The 18,438-nt window shown below is 50.4% G+C and overlaps 6 protein-coding genes and 1 pseudogene across 6 annotated transcripts; all 7 read right to left on the bottom strand.

Annotated features, from left to right (window-relative positions):
* Positions 1-1,599: 1,599 nt before the first annotated feature.
* LOC144950437 (histone H2A-like) lies at positions 1,600-5,713 on the bottom strand. The gene is made up of 2 exons (XM_078880549.1): positions 5,692-5,713; positions 1,600-1,982 (listed from the first exon to the last, which is right to left on the bottom strand). Exons 1-2 carry the CDS (start codon positions 5,711-5,713, stop codon positions 1,600-1,602), a joined length of 405 nt encoding a protein of 134 aa, XP_078736675.1.
* Positions 2,871-3,281, bottom strand: LOC144948594 (histone H3). The gene has a single exon (XM_078878177.1). It carries the CDS (start codon positions 3,279-3,281, stop codon positions 2,871-2,873), a length of 411 nt encoding a protein of 136 aa, XP_078734303.1.
* Positions 4,122-4,523, bottom strand: LOC144950453 (histone H2B type 3-B). Its single transcript, XM_078880573.1, has one exon. It carries the CDS (start codon positions 4,521-4,523, stop codon positions 4,122-4,124), a length of 402 nt encoding a protein of 133 aa, XP_078736699.1.
* Positions 5,714-7,466: 1,753 nt separating the features above from the next.
* Positions 7,467-17,571, bottom strand: LOC144950416 (histone H2A, sperm). The gene is made up of 3 exons (XM_078880529.1): positions 17,550-17,571; positions 13,470-13,840; positions 7,467-7,950 (listed from the first exon to the last, which is right to left on the bottom strand). Exons 1-3 carry the CDS (start codon positions 17,569-17,571, stop codon positions 7,900-7,902), a joined length of 444 nt encoding a protein of 147 aa, XP_078736655.1. The 3' UTR covers positions 7,467-7,899.
* Positions 9,804-10,567, bottom strand: LOC144950404 (histone H1 pseudogene; annotated as a pseudogene).
* Positions 14,729-15,139, bottom strand: LOC144950429 (histone H3). The gene has a single exon (XM_078880536.1). The coding sequence runs from the start codon at positions 15,137-15,139 to the stop codon at positions 14,729-14,731; it is 411 nt and encodes a 136-aa protein (XP_078736662.1).
* Positions 15,980-16,381, bottom strand: LOC144950446 (histone H2B type 3-B). Its single transcript, XM_078880561.1, has one exon. The coding sequence runs from the start codon at positions 16,379-16,381 to the stop codon at positions 15,980-15,982; it is 402 nt and encodes a 133-aa protein (XP_078736687.1).
* Positions 17,572-18,438: the final 867 nt, after the last annotated feature.

Raw genomic sequence — 18,438 nt, forward strand, 5'->3', positions numbered from 1 at the left:
TAGAACGAATGCAAGAATCATTCATTCCACGCGCATGTGAAGAGGAGTCGTAGAATGGTTTATGCACTTCTTTATACTGGTAGCAACGAAGTGGACCAGCCTACAATAGATTATATCGTCCGTCCGTCCGTCCGTGTAGCAACATCGCCCCCTATTGCAAACACTTGGCATGACCCTACAAAAACCTTTAGACTCTGTGATACTTTCCTGGCTAAACAAGTGTAACATTCCCTTATAATTCCCTAAGATAGCTTTTAATTAAAACATTTACATTAATGAGGTTTTCCTGGCTAAACACGTGTAACATTCCCTTATAATTCCCTGAGATAGCTTTTAATTAAAACTTTGAAATTAAAAAAAAACTCACAGCGCCCTAAAGCCTACAGCTAGGCCTAAAGCCTAGAACTGGGCCTCAAAGTCTGACTTCGTATCGTACCCCTGCGTGTGTGCAAGGGAGTTAATGTTTAACAATGTTACATTCCCTGATGCTTTTAAATATAAACATTTAAATGTAAAGCTTTTACATGAATAATAAAAACATTTAAATTAAAAATTAACTCTCGGCGGCCTAAAGCCTACAGCTAGGCCTCAAGCCTCGAACGCCTCAAACTCTCCCTTCGTATTGTTCCCCTGCGTGTGTGCAAGGGAGTTATGTTTAACAATGTTACATTCCCTGATGCTTTTAAATAGAAACATTTAAATTTAAAGCTTTAACATAAATTATAAAAACAGGTAAATTAAAAATTAACTCACGGCGCCCTAAAGCCTACAGCTAGGCCTAAAGCCTAGACCTAGGCCTCACACTCTCCCTTCGTATCGTCCGATTCAGTGTAGCAACATCGCCCCCTACTGCAAACACTTGGCAGGACCCTACAAAAACCTTTAGTCTCAGTGGGGCTTTCCTGGCTAAACAAGTGTAATAATACATTATGTTTATATTCTTTGGTTATTCGTTCCTACCAGCCCACCCCGCAGGGTCCTGTTTTCACCAACGCACAGCAATACTCGTTCCAAGACCAACCCCGGGCACACGTCCCACAGCCCCTTTTAACTCCTCAATCTCCGCTCCCAATACACATCCGCGTCCAGCACGCCTGCTCCGGGTGACGTCACTGCCCTTTAACCCCTGACACCCCCGTCCAGCTCTTTCCCGCGCGTGTGATTGGTGCGTGTTGTCGTGAGAGCGGAGATGTCGTGTTTGCGTGGTGCGTGAGGGTGGCTCGCAGATCCCTTAAAGTGCTTGAACCATTCTCCGACTCCTCTTCATATGTAATCTGACCGCTCAAAAAGAGCGAGTTTTATTCTTTAAAAAACACGATACTTTCTTCCAATAGGCATCCCAATTTATTCTAAACCATGTTCCATGATTGATGCAATGTTGGAATGCTGCTCAAATACCGTTCCTAAATTAGACATAATAAAGGGTAACTGGAATGAGCAGAGCATTTGTTTAATTGCGAGCAATTTGGCACGAGGGCAACTCGACGACGGTGTCCTTATTAATAACAAAACCCCTGTGTACGACTGTCCGAGCTCTTTGCAAGCAAGTGGGTGGCTCTGAAAAGAGCCGTTGTTGTGGTGGTAGAGGCGGCGGCGCGTTCACTTCTTTGCCTGAGAGGTCTTCTTGGGCAGCAGCACGGCCTGGATGTTGGGCAGCACACCGCCCTGGGCGATAGTCACGCCGCCCATGAGCTTGTTGAGCTCCTCGTCGTTTCGCACGGCGAGCTGCAGGTGTCGGGGGATGATCCTCGTCTTCTTGTTGTCGCGGGCGGCATTGCCAGCCAGCTCGAGGATCTCGGCAGAAAGGTACTCGAGCACGGCGGCCAGGTAGACGGGTGCTCCAGCGCCGACCCGCTGGGCGTAATTGCCCTTGCGGAGCAGCCTGTGAACGCGACCCACGGGGAACTGCAAGCCGGCGCGGGAAGAGCGGGACTTTGCCTTGGCGCGAGATTTGCCACCGGTCTTGCCGCGTCCAGACATTGCTAACGGACCTAGGATGCAAAAAGCAATAGAGACAAAGTACGAACGATTTGTGACGTTAACACGCACCACCGGAGCGTCTTTTATAGCGGAGACGAGGATCGTAGAGCGCGCCGCTGCTGATTGGCTCCTCTCGGTCGAGTCCCGCCCTCTCCTTGAGCCACCAATGAAAAGCCGGGACGCGATGATTCGATGTTGACTTTAATTATTTTTATCTATATATATTTTTATGCGGACACGTATCTTAGGAATTAAACAATGCGATACACGTACTTAATAGGTTCAAGTTTTAAGCATTATTGAGTTAATTTATGGGCACGTGCTGGCAAGTCAAACTTATAAGCGGATTCCGCAAATATCAATGTATTATTGATTATAATCATCATTTTGAGGGACCTCATTGGTTATAAGAAATCATTGTGATAGCCTTGAGCTCGTGATTGATCGCCCACGTGCCTATACGGTGTATATATATTCCTTTAACCGCCTGTTCGGGCAATGCCTAAAAATATATGTGCGTGAATAATTCAGTCTCTTAGTTTGCAAAATGTGAACTTCTTATCAGCTCGGGATTGAAACAACATCAACCAATATCTTTGGGTTTAATAGTTAATATATTTCACCAAAATAACCCTTTTGTTGTAGATTATGTAAACATGGTTTCACAACGCTTATATACAACACCAACGTGTGATGTTGAAAAATGAGCGGCGGGGTATATAAAATGAACTTCATTGTCGCTTACGCCTGACGACTCGTGAGAGCCGTGACCAGCAAACGAAGGTTTCCGGCACCCGAACTTTGAAGGACACACATGGAAGCTTTTTCATGCGTAAGTGGTGGCTCTGAAAAGAGCCTTTGTGTTGTGCTTTGAGGGCCGAGCTGGGCGTTCAAGCGCGCTCGCCACGAATGCGGCGGGCGAGCTGAATGTCCTTGGGCATGATGGTGACGCGCTTGGCGTGGATGGCGCACAGGTTGGTGTCCTCGAAGAGCGCGACAAGGTACGCTTCGCTGGCCTCCTGCAGAGCCATGACAGCGGAGCTCTGGAAGCGCAGGTCGGTCTTGAAGTCCTGCGCGATCTCCCTGACGAGGCGCTGGAAGGGCAGTTTGCGGATGAGCAGCTCGGTGGACTTCTGGTAGCGGCGGATCTCGCGCAGAGCGACGGTGCCGGGCCTGTAGCGGTGAGGCTTCTTGACGCCGCCCGTGGCCGGAGCGCTCTTTCGGGCCGCCTTGGTGGCGAGTTGCTTGCGTGGGGCCTTGCCGCCCGTGGACTTGCGAGCGGTCTGCTTGGTGCGAGCCATGGCTTGGTGTGGGCAAAGATTCTCACAAGCGGGGAGAAGGCGGCTTATGTAGCCCAGAGCGCGCGCTCACTGGTCAGCGGAGTCGTGACGTGCGAAGACGGGGAGCGTGCTGATTGGTTGGCAGCGTGCAATGATCTCGAGTCGTCAACTCTTCTTAATCAACAAAATGTTCAGTTTGGATCATTTCAGAATGCCGTATCACGATGCAGTAGTACCGTTTGAGCGCCGTCGATGTCTTTAACGGATGTTATTTTCTCAAGCAAACACCTTTCCGAAAACGACTTTACAGTGCTCTGCATGATCTAAATAAAGTGTGAAGAAACTGCACTTCATTGGAAACAGTAATACGTAAAAATGTCGGAAAGAGGTGATCACAGGGATAGATATCTATTCTCTTGGCATTGAGATGATGATCATCAATTATACTGCACGAGTCATCCATGCTAGGCGCTTACTTTTACATATATGTACACGTGCAAAATGTTAGTTCCTGCCCGAAAATACAACCACGAATTAAATATATTGCATTGCAAGGTTTTGGCGCCAAATATCCAATGTAATATCTGAATGGGCTGCAGATGAAATCAATGGACAAACAAGTCCAATAAATGCCTGCTGGTGAATATGATGTGCCATGAATATTGTTATCGCTTTTATTCACGTTGAAACAGGTCAAAATGCGATCGATCTCTCCATTTCAATGAGCGAACAATGTCCCCGCGTGAACCGGGACTTTGTTGGAAGTTTCGTTTTGTACTCCTGCTAGGACTGGTAATAGCAGGTTCGGAGAGGTGGGTGGCTCTGAAAAGAGCCTTTGTAATTAATGGTGGAGTCGAGGCTTCACTTGGAGCTTGTGTACTTGGTGACGGCCTTGGTGCCCTCCGACACGGCGTGCTTGGCCAGCTCGCCGGGGAGCAGCAGTCGCACTGCGGTCTGGATCTCCCGAGAGGTGATGGTGGAGCGTTTGTTGTAGTGCGCCAGGCGGGACGCCTCGGAAGCGATGCGCTCAAAGATGTCGTTGACGAACGAGTTCATGATGCTCATTGCCTTGGACGAGATGCCGGTATCGGGGTGCACCTGCTTCATCACCTTGTAGATGTAAATGGCGTAGCTCTCCTTCCTGCGGTGGCGTCGCTTCTTGCCATCCTTGCGCGTAGCCTTGGTCACAGCCTTCTTGGAGCCCTTCTTGGGAGCAGGAACCTTAGCCGGCCCAGCGCTCTTTGATGCGGGAGGATCGGGCATGTCGACGCGTCGTAGGCAGCTTCGGGTCAGTTCACAACAGACGGGAAGCGAATGTGGATGTCGGTCGCGCGTTGAGCTCCTTTTATAGGAGGCGAGATGCAAATCAGAGGATCGTAGTGCGCGGCGCTGCTGAGTGGCTCTTTTAGTACCATCCCTCTCCATCAGCCTCCAATGAGAAACGCGGACGCGATGTTCACTTTAATATAGTTTTTACTGCAAAAATGACTTGTGAATATAACACAATGTAATGTCCAAACATGTATATTAGTGAATTGCAGCCATGGCCATTGATTTTGTTTTAAAAAGGATGACTAGAAAACCCAATACAGTATATTGTGTTTTGAGTGTGGGTTTTTTTGTTTCTTACGAAGGATTGTTTCACAACTCGTCTAATACGGCACACGGGCGTTTTATGAACGCAATTTGGATAAATACAAGCGCTCGGTGGAGAAAAATAACTTCGCTGTTGTGCTGTACAGGTGGAGATTAGCGTTCCGGCACGCTACGTCAATTAGGACGAGTGTGCTGTAAGATTGTGGCGCCAAATGCTCTACGTAATATCGGAATCGGCTGCAGCTGGAAATTATTCACGCAAAAATACCAGAAATGGGTACTGTATTAATGCGTTCAAGAATTACGCCTTGTTAAATGTGACGTGTCGTGAATATCATGATTTCTTTCATTCATGTGGAAGCAGATGAAGATTCGCCAACTCAACAAGCAAACGTCCACCACGCTCACGAGGAATTGGCGCGCAATAACCCAGGACATGTGCTCCATTTAGAAAGTGTTTGGCAACACTGGCGCAAGCAGTTTCGAAGAGGTGGGTGGCTCTGAAAAGAGCCTTTGGGTTGGCTTAATGTGCGAGAGATGGGCGCTCAGCCTCCGAAGCCGTAGAGAGTGCGGCCCTGGCGCTTGAGGGCGTAGACCACGTCCATGGCGGTGACGGTCTTGCGCTTGGCGTGCTCCGTGTAGGTGACGGCGTCGCGGATGACGTTCTCAAGGAAGACCTTCAGGACGCCGCGGGTCTCCTCGTAGATGAGGCCCGAGATGCGCTTCACACCGCCGCGGCGAGCGAGGCGGCGGATGGCGGGCTTGGTGATGCCCTGGATGTTGTCGCGCAGCACCTTGCGATGGCGTTTTGCGCCTCCCTTGCCGAGCCCCTTACCGCCTTTACCACGTCCAGACATTGCGACTACTTCTGACAAAGCACGCGAGAGACATGCGCGCTCAGCTTGCAGCAGCAGCCACCTTTATATCCGAAGCGTGGTGACGTCACCGACCACCCCTGCCCTCCGCGATGGCTCCGCCTTAAACCTTCGACATTTAACCTCTGTGACGAAGAAAACCCTCCACCGTCGTCAAAAACACTTCCGTGACATGTACAATATGCGACGTTTTGGGCAATGACCCTTCTTCGAAGCACTCTGTAATGATATTGGCACACCCGCAGCGAACGCGAGAGGAACGCAATCTGTTGCAAGATTGCACGTGGAGTGAATAATCGGTGTAAGGTCTTGTTTTCAAGTGAACAAGATGAACTAACTTTATAATCGTGTAATGCGGGCGTAAGCGACCTTCCGGAGGTGACGTCACGGGGGGTGGAGTCATGTGACGTGGGGGTAAGGTTCGGGGCTTTAAGCGGGTAAACCGGAAGGGGAAGGTAGTCGGGGTGCGAGCGGAAAAGAGTGAGGCCACGCGGGCAAGTGTGGAGAGGGGGGGCGCCGACGGCGATCGGGAGCCAACCCCGAAGATAAGAGGAAGCTGCGGAGTGGTGTGCAGCTGGGGAGGAGACAGCCAGGAGGGCTGCGTGTTAGAGGCAGCGGTGTGGCTGCCAGGAGGAGCTGCGGAGAGAGAGAGAGAGGGGGCTGCTTGTTAGAGGCAGCGGTGTGGCTGCCAGGAGGAGCTGCGGAGAGAGAGAGAGAGGGCAAGAAGCTGTGAGAGCTGCGGAGGGAGAAGAGCAGCAGAGAGTACAGCCAAGGGGGGCTGTGTGAGAGAAACAGCAGCGGAGCTGCTGTTGTGGATCGGGCCGACATTGGAGTCAGCACCGTGGAGAAGCTACAGAGTAAAGACAGCCGTGTGGGTGTACAGCACGAACCGAATAATAAAGGACACTGGGACAGACATCGTGGTCCAGTCGTTTATTACACTGGTGTCGGGAGTGCAACGGCATGTCGAAACAAGTGAGGAAGAAAGTTAATCCGGCGCCTGCATCGGCTTCTTCGTCCGACGACGACGAACTCCCTCCAACCACGGATCCTGTTGGGGTGGTGGAGGAGAGCCAGGCTGAGGCGACCACGGGAACGGGTGTGGAGGATGTTGGCGCGGTGGCGGGTCCGTCGACATCATCAGACGCGGATCAACGATGGCAAGCGATGGCGGTACAACTGGGGGCACTTCAGGACGTCCTGGCGCATCTATGCCATCTCGTCGCGCCAGGGACGATGGATGATGCAAGTGGTGCTCCGCGGGCCGCCACGTTGCCTGTCCTGCCGCCGCCATTGCCCACGCGGCAAGAGGCCGCCATTTTGCGCGCTCCGTGGCGCCAAACCGCCATCTTGGCCACGCCGCGGGCCGACGCCATTTTGAATTTGCCATCACAACCACCACCATTGGAAGACGGCGGGAAGAGGAGTCGGAGTCGCCACCTTACAACAGTTAAAGAATTTTCCGTCGGTGGGGACTGGAGCGCGTTCGCCTGCCGCTTCTTGGCGGCGGTACGCACAGCAAGATGGACCGATGCGGAGGCTTTGGAGGTGTTGCCGACTCTTCTGGACGACGAATCTGTCCGATTCTTCCGTTCCATAGCGACCGATAAGAAGGCAACTTTACGTGGTGTTTTTCAAGAAATGGCCGATGCTTATGAGCCACCAGATGATGCGCATCGGCGATTCGCTCAACGACAACGAGCACCAGAGGAGTCGCCCGTGGCGTTCAGGGGTGCGGTGCTGGAGCTGGCCATGGCAGCTTATCCTGAGACGCCACAGGACCTGCTGGAGCCTCTCATATTAGGGAAAATGTTGGAGCTGTCTCGGGATCTAGGGATCCCCATGCCTGTGTGTGGGCATGAGAAGCTAACTTCCCGGATGGCTGCTAAGTGTCTCGATGCGCAATTCAACCTCCGTCGCTGGAAACAAGTGACGGCGTGGACGGGGGAGCCCGTCAAAGAAGAGGAGGCGCTGGGGTGGAACCCTGCGCAGGCCGTCTATGTTCCGGATGACCGGGGCCCTCAACAACTGACGGCCGCCTCCGCTCCATGGACGGGACGCGGCGGGCCGAGACCGCGCGCGGTGCTACCAGAACGGGGCCGTCAGGAGGCGAGGCCTGCGCTTCGGCGCAACGAGGCCGAATGTTTCCGCTGCGGGCGTAGGGGCCACTACGCCAGAGACTGCTGGGCCCGCTTCCCGGCTCCGCCGCAGCAGGAGGCCTCGGCACCGGTCAAGTCGGCTAAAGATCCTCCGAAACAGACAGGCCGGCAGTGACATTGCGGGGGACGAGGGGCCCTGCTCGGAGGACGCCTGCCAGGTCTGCGGGACCTTCGAGCCCTGCAGCCCTTCCGACCCAGCTGCGGGCACGGTCACAGGACAAGCCCAAGACTAACTCTTTAGGGACACGGGACGTCGGTGGACTTCCAGCTGCGACAGGGGGATTACCCCCTGTCATTCCTCGACTTTCATCGCGTTCCCGTTCTGCGAGTGGGCCGCCGACCGTCCGGGACGGGCCGGCGACCCGCACACGTTCCAAATCGCTTACGTTTCGTTGATTGTTGCTGTCTTGTTATTTTTTTCTTACAGTTGTATTTATTGCATGCTTTTGTACGATCGTTGATGTTCATTGCGTTGTTGTTGTTCTTGTTGTTACATTATATGCTTAGTGTCCTTTAGGGGGGGAAGCTCGGTTCGCCGCATTACGATTTGCTATTGGTCAGCCGAGGTCGGCTGGGATTTTTCTACGGGGGAGGGTGGTGTAATGCGGGCGTAAGCGACCTTCCGGAGGTGACGTCACGGGGGGTGGAGTCATGTGACGTGGGGGTAAGGTTCGGGGCTTTAAGCGGGTAAACCGGAAGGGGAAGGTAGTCGGGGTGCGAGCGGAAAAGAGTGAGGCCACGCGGGCAAGTGTGGAGAGGGGGGGCGCCGACGGCGATCGGGAGCCAACCCCGAAGATAAGAGGAAGCTGCGGAGTGGTGTGCAGCTGGGGAGGAGACAGCCAGGAGGGCTGCGTGTTAGAGGCAGCGGTGTGGCTGCCAGGAGGAGCTGCGGAGAGAGAGAGAGAGGGGGCTGCTTGTTAGAGGCAGCGGTGTGGCTGCCAGGAGGAGCTGCGGAGAGAGAGAGAGAGGGCAAGAAGCTGTGAGAGCTGCGGAGGGAGAAGAGCAGCAGAGAGTACAGCCAAGGGGGGCTGTGTGAGAGAAACAGCAGCGGAGCTGCTGTTGTGGATCGGGCCGACATTGGAGTCAGCACCGTGGAGAAGCTACAGAGTAAAGACAGCCGTGTGGGTGTACAGCACGAACCGAATAATAAAGGACACTGGGACAGACATCGTGGTCCAGTCGTTTATTACAATCGTGTGAAGCAAAACGGCTTCCAACACAATAGTTGAGTGAACGTCACCAACTAGTTCTCCCAAAGTAAGAAAGACATTTATTTTAATAGAGAAGTTTAGATGGTGCACCGCAATGTTTACAAAACAAAAACAAAGTGAAAAGGCGAGAACGAGCGAATGAAGGCAAATTGAGTAAAGCTGTCTGGAATCAATACATTTTTAGACTAAATTCCATATTTGGCACCAGTAACATGATGACGGAATGAAGAGGTGCAACACATAATCAAAATTGGAGGTTCGTCAAGAATGCATCGATTTGAATCTGGATTTAGATTAGAATCGCCAGCGAGAATGCTGACGTCGCTGACATTACTCTGCACCCAGTTCGAGTGAGGGAGCTGCCACCCGCCCCGCCTGTGTTTATGATTACTGCTTTCGGGCTCGATTACTCCCATCACATCAATGCTTAAAACACATCGAGTGGGTAAAATGTTATACAGTTAATTTGGCGAATGTACGAAACTTATCCAATCTACACAAATCCTCACGATTGAACTGCACCAAGCGTCGAGCTCCTTGATCAGGGCCGAGTCAAGGCGAGCAACCATCGCCACGCCGTAAATGGGTTTGACTTACAGAATATGGCACGCATTCAACAGCAACGTAATACACTGCCATGTGTTAACGATGAACTAATTGAAGCGCAGCAGCACCTGGTTCACTTTTTTTAACTAAGTGGGTGGCTCTGAAAAGAGCCGTTGAGGTGGAGTGAATCGAGCATCGTCCGATCGGATTCACTTCTTTGGCGCAGTCTTCTTGGGCTTGGCCGCGGCCTTCTTGGGCTTGGCCACCTTGGGTTTGGCGGCCTTGGCCTTGACGGTCTTGGGCTTAGCGACCTTGGGCTTCGCAGCCTTGGGCTTGGCTGGGCTCTTCGCCACCTTCTTGGGCTTAACAGCCGACTTCACCTTTTTGGGGCTCTTGGCCGACTTGGCAGCCGCGGGCTTCTTTGCTTTCTTGGGAGACTTCTTGGGCGCGGTCTTCTTGGCTGCCGCGGGCTTCTTCACCTTCTTGGCTGCCGCGGGCTTTTTAGCTGCGGGCTTTGATGTTGACGACTTGGGCTTCGCCTTTGCGGCAGCCTTTTCCTTGTTGAGTTTGAAAGAGCCAGATGCACCGCTGCCCTTCACTTGCGCCACGGCGTCTTTGGCCACGAGCTTCTTGATGGCCAACTTCACGCGGGCATTGTTCTTCTCCACGTCGTATCCTCCGGCAGCAAGCGACTTTTTGAGCGCAGGAAGAGACACGCCGTTCCTCTCCTTGCTGCTGGCCAGAGCCTTGAGGATGAGCTCGGACACGCTGGGGCCGACCTTCTTGGACTTTGGAGCGGCGCGCTTCTTCTTGGGGCTTTTAGGCGCTGAAGTAGCCGCAGCTGGTGGTTGAGCAGGAGCAGTTTCCGCCATCTCAAAACGTCGCTTTTATCGCCTCGCCTCTTTGAAATCGAAATCAGCGCTCTCACGGATTCAAACCGAGCGTCCTCCAGGCCCGAGGTTATTATAGAAGCGGCGTACTGAATGCGGACGTCACTGAGATCATCCAGCACTCAGATCTAGTGAGGAAGTTGCCACCATACTCACTGTGTTTATCACGCCTGCCTTTGGGCTCGATTACTCCCGTAACGTTCATACTTACATGCATATAGTTGATACATTATCACGAAGATCACTTCTTTAATGTACGTTACTTATGCAATATACGACAATGCTCACGATATAAATTATAATTCAAAACAAGTGAACAACCAACATTTGGGAGACATTGTTCGGTCAGGGCGAGATATGATGATTGTCGTTTTTCAAAAGTGTTAATGATGAACACTATTTAAAACACACTCGAATGTTTTGCAAGACAAGATGCTTCAACAGACTACTCATATTTAATTCCAACGAAATATTTTCTATTTAAGTTTTGCCTCGCGCGCTCGCGATTCCTCCTCTCGCGCTATGGTGAGGACTGCGCGCCATGCCAACCGTCCCTTGTCACCGAACTTTTAACTGGACGTTTTAATCGAACTTTGAAATTAATAAATATATGGATTTTCAGATGGACAACAAACTGAAGAAAATGACTCAAAATTAACCGACATTAAATAGAAAGTTTAACATGTTACGTGGCAAGAGGTGAGTAGCTCACGCACTGCAGAAGGGTCGCGCGCCTTGAACAAGATCGAGGCACGGTGCACAATTATCACCACTCAAATTCAACTCAAGTGACTCCGCAGTCGAATGTTTAAAGAACATATATAATCTTACATTTAATGCACCGACAGAGTTGATATTCTAGGAGCGCAGGATGGTTCATGCGATGAGTTGTTTTTACTGCAATAAGTAACACGTATTTACTGCACTAAGTAACACGAATGAGTAATCATTGGAAAGATGTTATTAACCATGTAAAAATATTTAACTACACATATTTGTACCATCTTATTTGACAGGTAATATTATACTTTACCGAGTGTTGACATCCCCAGCGTTTACCAGTACTTTTATGCTTACTATCAGCTAACACTGGCCACAACCCTGAGCTGATGTGCTCATTTGTTCCCTTTTAGCCCCGACACCCCACGCCACTCCCCGGCAACCACATTCAGATAAGGCCCCCCCCCTCTGCCCCCCCCTGATTTATTATTTAAATTATTATTTATATTATTTAAATTATGTATTATTATTGTTTTACCTACGTGACTTTACCGAAAAAACCTAAGAGTATGAATCATTGCAGTCACGAAAGCTTCAAATCTAGAACGAATGCAAGAATCATTCATTCCACGCGCATGTGAAGAGGAGTCGTAGAATGGTTTATGCACTTCTTTATACTGGTAGCAACGAAGTGGACCAGCCTACAATAGATTATATCGTCCGTCCGTCCGTCCGTGTAGCAACATCGCCCCCTATTGCAAACACTTGGCATGACCCTACAAAAACCTTTAGACTCTGTGATACTTTCCTGGCTAAACAAGTGTAACATTCCCTTATAATTCCCTAAGATAGCTTTTAATTAAAACATTTACATTAATGAGGTTTTCCTGGCTAAACACGTGTAACATTCCCTTATAATTCCCTGAGATAGCTTTTAATTAAAACTTTGAAATTAAAAAAAAACTCACAGCGCCCTAAAGCCTACAGCTAGGCCTAAAGCCTAGAACTGGGCCTCAAAGTCTGACTTCGTATCGTACCCCTGCGTGTGTGCAAGGGAGTTAATGTTTAACAATGTTACATTCCCTGATGCTTTTAAATATAAACATTTAAATGTAAAGCTTTTACATGAATAATAAAAACATTTAAATTAAAAATTAACTCTCGGCGGCCTAAAGCCTACAGCTAGGCCTCAAGCCTCGAACGCCTCAAACTCTCCCTTCGTATTGTTCCCCTGCGTGTGTGCAAGGGAGTTATGTTTAACAATGTTACATTCCCTGATGCTTTTAAATAGAAACATTTAAATTTAAAGCTTTAACATAAATTATAAAAACAGGTAAATTAAAAATTAACTCACGGCGCCCTAAAGCCTACAGCTAGGCCTAAAGCCTAGACCTAGGCCTCACACTCTCCCTTCGTATCGTCCGATTCAGTGTAGCAACATCGCCCCCTACTGCAAACACTTGGCAGGACCCTACAAAAACCTTTAGTCTCAGTGGGGCTTTCCTGGCTAAACAAGTGTAATAATACATTATGTTTATATTCTTTGGTTATTCGTTCCTACCAGCCCACCCCGCAGGGTCCTGTTTTCACCAACGCACAGCAATACTCGTTCCAAGACCAACCCCGGGCACACGTCCCACAGCCCCTTTTAACTCCTCAATCTCCGCTCCCAATACACATCCGCGTCCAGCACGCCTGCTCCGGGTGACGTCACTGCCCTTTAACCCCTGACACCCCCGTCCAGCTCTTTCCCGCGCGTGTGATTGGTGCGTGTTGTCGTGAGAGCGGAGATGTCGTGTTTGCGTGGTGCGTGAGGGTGGCTCGCAGATCCCTTAAAGTGCTTGAACCATTCTCCGACTCCTCTTCATATGTAATCTGACCGCTCAAAAAGAGCGAGTTTTATTCTTTAAAAAACACGATACTTTCTTCCAATAGGCATCCCAATTTATTCTAAACCATGTTCCATGATTGATGCAATGTTGGAATGCTGCTCAAATACCGTTCCTAAATTAGACATAATAAAGGGTAACTGGAATGAGCAGAGCATTTGTTTAATTGCGAGCAATTTGGCACGAGGGCAACTCGACGACGGTGTCCTTATTAATAACAAAACCCCTGTGTACGACTGTCCGAGCTCTTTGCAAGCAAGTGGGTGGCTCTGAAAAGAGCCGTTGTTGTGGTGGTAGAGGCGGCGGCGCGTTCACTTCTTTGCCTGAGAGGTCTTCTTGGGCAGCAGCACGGCCTGGATGTTGGGCAGCACACCGCCCTGGGCGATAGTCACGCCGCCCATGAGCTTGTTGAGCTCCTCGTCGTTTCGCACGGCGAGCTGCAGGTGTCGGGGGATGATCCTCGTCTTCTTGTTGTCGCGGGCGGCATTGCCAGCCAGCTCGAGGATCTCGGCAGAAAGGTACTCGAGCACGGCGGCCAGGTAGACGGGTGCTCCAGCGCCGACCCGCTGGGCGTAATTGCCCTTGCGGAGCAGCCTGTGAACGCGACCCACGGGGAACTGCAAGCCGGCGCGGGAAGAGCGGGACTTTGCCTTGGCGCGAGATTTGCCACCGGTCTTGCCGCGTCCAGACATTGCTAACGGACCTAGGATGCAAAAAGCAATAGAGACAAAGTACGAACGATTTGTGACGTTAACACGCACCACCGGAGCGTCTTTTATAGCGGAGACGAGGATCGTAGAGCGCGCCGCTGCTGATTGGCTCCTCTCGGTCGAGTCCCGCCCTCTCCTTGAGCCACCAATGAAAAGCCGGGACGCGATGATTCGATGTTGACTTTAATTATTTTTATCCATATATATTTTTATGCGGACACGTATCTTAGGAATTAAACAATGCGATACACGTACTTAATAGGTTCAAGTTTTAAGCATTATTGAGTTAATTTATGGGCACGTGCTGGCAAGTCAAACTTATAAGCGGATTCCGCAAATATCAATGTATTATTGATTATAATCATCATTTTGAGGGACCTCATTGGTTATAAGAAATCATTGTGATAGCCTTGAGCTCGTGATTGATCGCCCACGTGCCTATACGGTGTATATATATTCCTTTAACCGCCTGTTCGGGCAATGCCTAAAAATATATGTGCGTGAATAATTCAGTCTCTTAGTTTGCAAAATGTGAACTTCTTATCAGCTCGGGATTGAAACAACATCAACCAATATCTTTGGGTTTAATAGTTAATATATTTCACCAAAATAACCCTTTTGTTGTAGATTATGTAAACATGGTTTCACAACGCTTATATACAACACCAACGTGTGATGTTGAAAAATGAGCGGCGGGGTATATAAAATGAACTTCATTGTCGCTTACGCCTGACGACTCGTGAGAGCCGTGACCAGCAAACGAAGGTTTCCGGCACCCGAACTTTGAAGGACACACATGGAAGCTTTTTCATGCGTAAGTGGTGGCTCTGAAAAGAGCCTTTGTGTTGTGCTTTGAGGGCCGAGCTGGGCGTTCAAGCGCGCTCGCCACGAATGCGGCGGGCGAGCTGAATGTCCTTGGGCATGATGGTGACGCGCTTGGCGTGGATGGCGCACAGGTTGGTGTCCTCGAAGAGCGCGACAAGGTACGCTTCGCTGGCCTCCTGCAGAGCCATGACAGCGGAGCTCTGGAAGCGCAGGTCGGTCTTGAAGTCCTGCGCGATCTCCCTGACGAGGCGCTGGAAGGGCAGTTTGCGGATGAGCAGCTCGGTGGACTTCTGGTAGCGGCGGATCTCGCGCAGAGCGACGGTGCCGGGCCTGTAGCGGTGAGGCTTCTTGACGCCGCCCGTGGCCGGAGCGCTCTTTCGGGCCGCCTTGGTGGCGAGTTGCTTGCGTGGGGCCTTGCCGCCCGTGGACTTGCGAGCGGTCTGCTTGGTGCGAGCCATGGCTTGGTGTGGGCAAAGATTCTCACAAGCGGGGAGAAGGCGGCTTATGTAGCCCAGAGCGCGCGCTCACTGGTCAGCGGAGTCGTGACGTGCGAAGACGGGGAGCGTGCTGATTGGTTGGCAGCGTGCAATGATCTCGAGTCGTCAACTCTTCTTAATCAACAAAATGTTCAGTTTGGATCATTTCAGAATGCCGTATCACGATGCAGTAGTACCGTTTGAGCGCCGTCGATGTCTTTAACGGATGTTATTTTCTCAAGCAAACACCTTTCCGAAAACGACTTTACAGTGCTCTGCATGATCTAAATAAAGTGTGAAGAAACTGCACTTCATTGGAAACAGTAATACGTAAAAATGTCGGAAAGAGGTGATCACAGGGATAGATATCTATTCTCTTGGCATTGAGATGATGATCATCAATTATACTGCACGAGTCATCCATGCTAGGCGCTTACTTTTACATATATGTACACGTGCAAAATGTTAGTTCCTGCCCGAAAATACAACCACGAATTAAATATATTGCATTGCAAGGTTTTGGCGCCAAATATCCAATGTAATATCTGAATGGGCTGCAGATGAAATCAATGGACAAACAAGTCCAATAAATGCCTGCTGGTGAATATGATGTGCCATGAATATTGTTATCGCTTTTATTCACGTTGAAACAGGTCAAAATGCGATCGATCTCTCCATTTCAATGAGCGAACAATGTCCCCGCGTGAACCGGGACTTTGTTGGAAGTTTCGTTTTGTACTCCTGCTAGGACTGGTAATAGCAGGTTCGGAGAGGTGGGTGGCTCTGAAAAGAGCCTTTGTAATTAATGGTGGAGTCGAGGCTTCACTTGGAGCTTGTGTACTTGGTGACGGCCTTGGTGCCCTCCGACACGGCGTGCTTGGCCAGCTCGCCGGGGAGCAGCAGTCGCACTGCGGTCTGGATCTCCCGAGAGGTGATGGTGGAGCGTTTGTTGTAGTGCGCCAGGCGGGACGCCTCGGAAGCGATGCGCTCAAAGATGTCGTTGACGAACGAGTTCATGATGCTCATTGCCTTGGACGAGATGCCGGTATCGGGGTGCACCTGCTTCATCACCTTGTAGATGTAAATGGCGTAGCTCTCCTTCCTGCGGTGGCGTCGCTTCTTGCCATCCTTGCGCGTAGCCTTGGTCACAGCCTTCTTGGAGCCCTTCTTGGGAGCAGGAACCTTAGCCGGCCCAGCGCTCTTTGATGCGGGAGGATCGGGCATGTCGACGCGTCGTAGGCAGCTTCGGGTCAGTTCACAACAGACGGGAAGCGAATGTGGATGTCGGTCGCGCGTTGAGCTCCTTTTATAGGAGGCGAGATGCAAATCAGAGGATCGTAGTGCGCGGCGCTGCTGAGTGGCTCTTTTAGTACCATCCCTCTCCATCAGCCTCCAATGAGAAACGCGGACGCGATGTTCACTTTAATATAGTTTTTACTGCAAAAATGACTTGTGAATATAACACAATGTAATGTCCAAACATGTATATTAGTGAATTGCAGCCATGGCCATTGATTTTGTTTTAAAAAGGATGACTAGAAAACCCAATACAGTATATTGTGTTTTGAGTGTGGGTTTTTTTGTTTCTTACGAAGGATTGTTTCACAACTCGTCTAATACGGCACACGGGCGTTTTATGAACGCAATTTGGATAAATACAAGCGCTCGGTGGAGAAAAATAACTTCGCTGTTGTGCTGTACAGGTGGAGATTAGCGTTCCGGCACGCTACGTCAATTAGGACGAGTGTGCTGTAAGATTGTGGCGCCAAATGCTCTACGTAATATCGGAATCGGCTGCAGCTGGAAATTATTCACGCAAAAATACCAGAAATGGGTACTGTATTAATGCGTTCAAGAATTACGCCTTGTTAAATGTGACGTGTCGTGAATATCATGATTTCTTTCATTCATGTGGAAGCAGATGAAGATTCGCCAACTCAACAAGCAAACGTCCACCACGCTCACGAGGAATTGGCGCGCAATAACCCAGGACATGTGCTCCATTTAGAAAGTGTTTGGCAACACTGGCGCAAGCAGTTTCGAAGAGGTGGGTGGCTCTGAAAAGAGCCTTTGGGTTGGCTTAATGTGCGAGAGATGGGCGCTCAGCCTCCGAAGCCGTAGAGAGTGCGGCCCTGGCGCTTGAGGGCGTAGACCACGTCCATGGCGGTGACGGTCTTGCGCTTGGCGTGCTCCGTGTAGGTGACGGCGTCGCGGATGACGTTCTCAAGGAAGACCTTCAGGACGCCGCGGGTCTCCTCGTAGATGAGGCCCGAGATGCGCTTCACACCGCCGCGGCGAGCGAGGCGGCGGATGGCGGGCTTGGTGATGCCCTGGATGTTGTCGCGCAGCACCTTGCGATGGCGTTTTGCGCCTCCCTTGCCGAGCCCCTTACCGCCTTTACCGCGTCCAGACATTGCGACTACTTCTGACAAAGCACGCGAGAGACATGCGCGCTCAGCTTGCAGCAGCAGCCACCTTTATATCTGAAGCGTGGTGACGTCACCGACCACCCCTGCCCTCCGCGATGGCTCCGCCTTAAACCTTCGACATTTAACCTCTGTGACGAAGAAAACCCTCCACCGTCGTCAAAAACACTTCCGTGACATGTACAATATGCGACGTTTTGGGCAATGACCCTTCTTCGAAGCACTCTGTAATGATATTGGCACACCCGCAGCGAACGCGAGAGGAACGCAATCTGTTGCAAGATTGCACGTGGAGTGAATAATCGGTGTAAGGTCTTGTTTTCAAGTGAACAAGATGAACTAACTTTATAATCGTGTGAAGCTAAACGGCTTCCAACACAATAGTTGAGTGAACGTCACCAACTAGTTCTCCCAAAGTAAGAAAGACATTTATTTTAATAGAGAAGTTTAGATGGTGCACCGCAATGTTTACAAAACAAAAACAAAGTGAAAAGGCGAGAACGAGCGAATGAAGGCAAATTGAGTAAAGCTGTCTGGAATCAATACATTTTTAGACTAAATTCCATATTTGGCACCAGTAACATGATGACGGAATGAAGAGGTGCAACACATAATCAAAATTGGAGGTTCGTCAAGAATGCATCGATTTGAATCTGGATTTAGATTAGAATCGCCAGCGAGAATGCTGACGTCGCTGACATTACTCTGCACCCAGTTCGAGTGAGGGAGCTGCCACCCGCCCCGCCTGTGTTTATGATTACTGCTTTCGGGCTCGATTACTCCCATCACATCAATGCTTAAAACACATCGAGTGGGTAAAATGTTATACAGTTAATTTGGCGAATGTACGAAACT

This window comes from Lampetra fluviatilis, chromosome 3 (genome assembly GCF_964198595.1).
Source record: "Lampetra fluviatilis chromosome 3, kcLamFluv1.1, whole genome shotgun sequence".
NCBI classification, from domain to species: Eukaryota; Metazoa; Chordata; class Hyperoartia; order Petromyzontiformes; family Petromyzontidae; genus Lampetra; species Lampetra fluviatilis.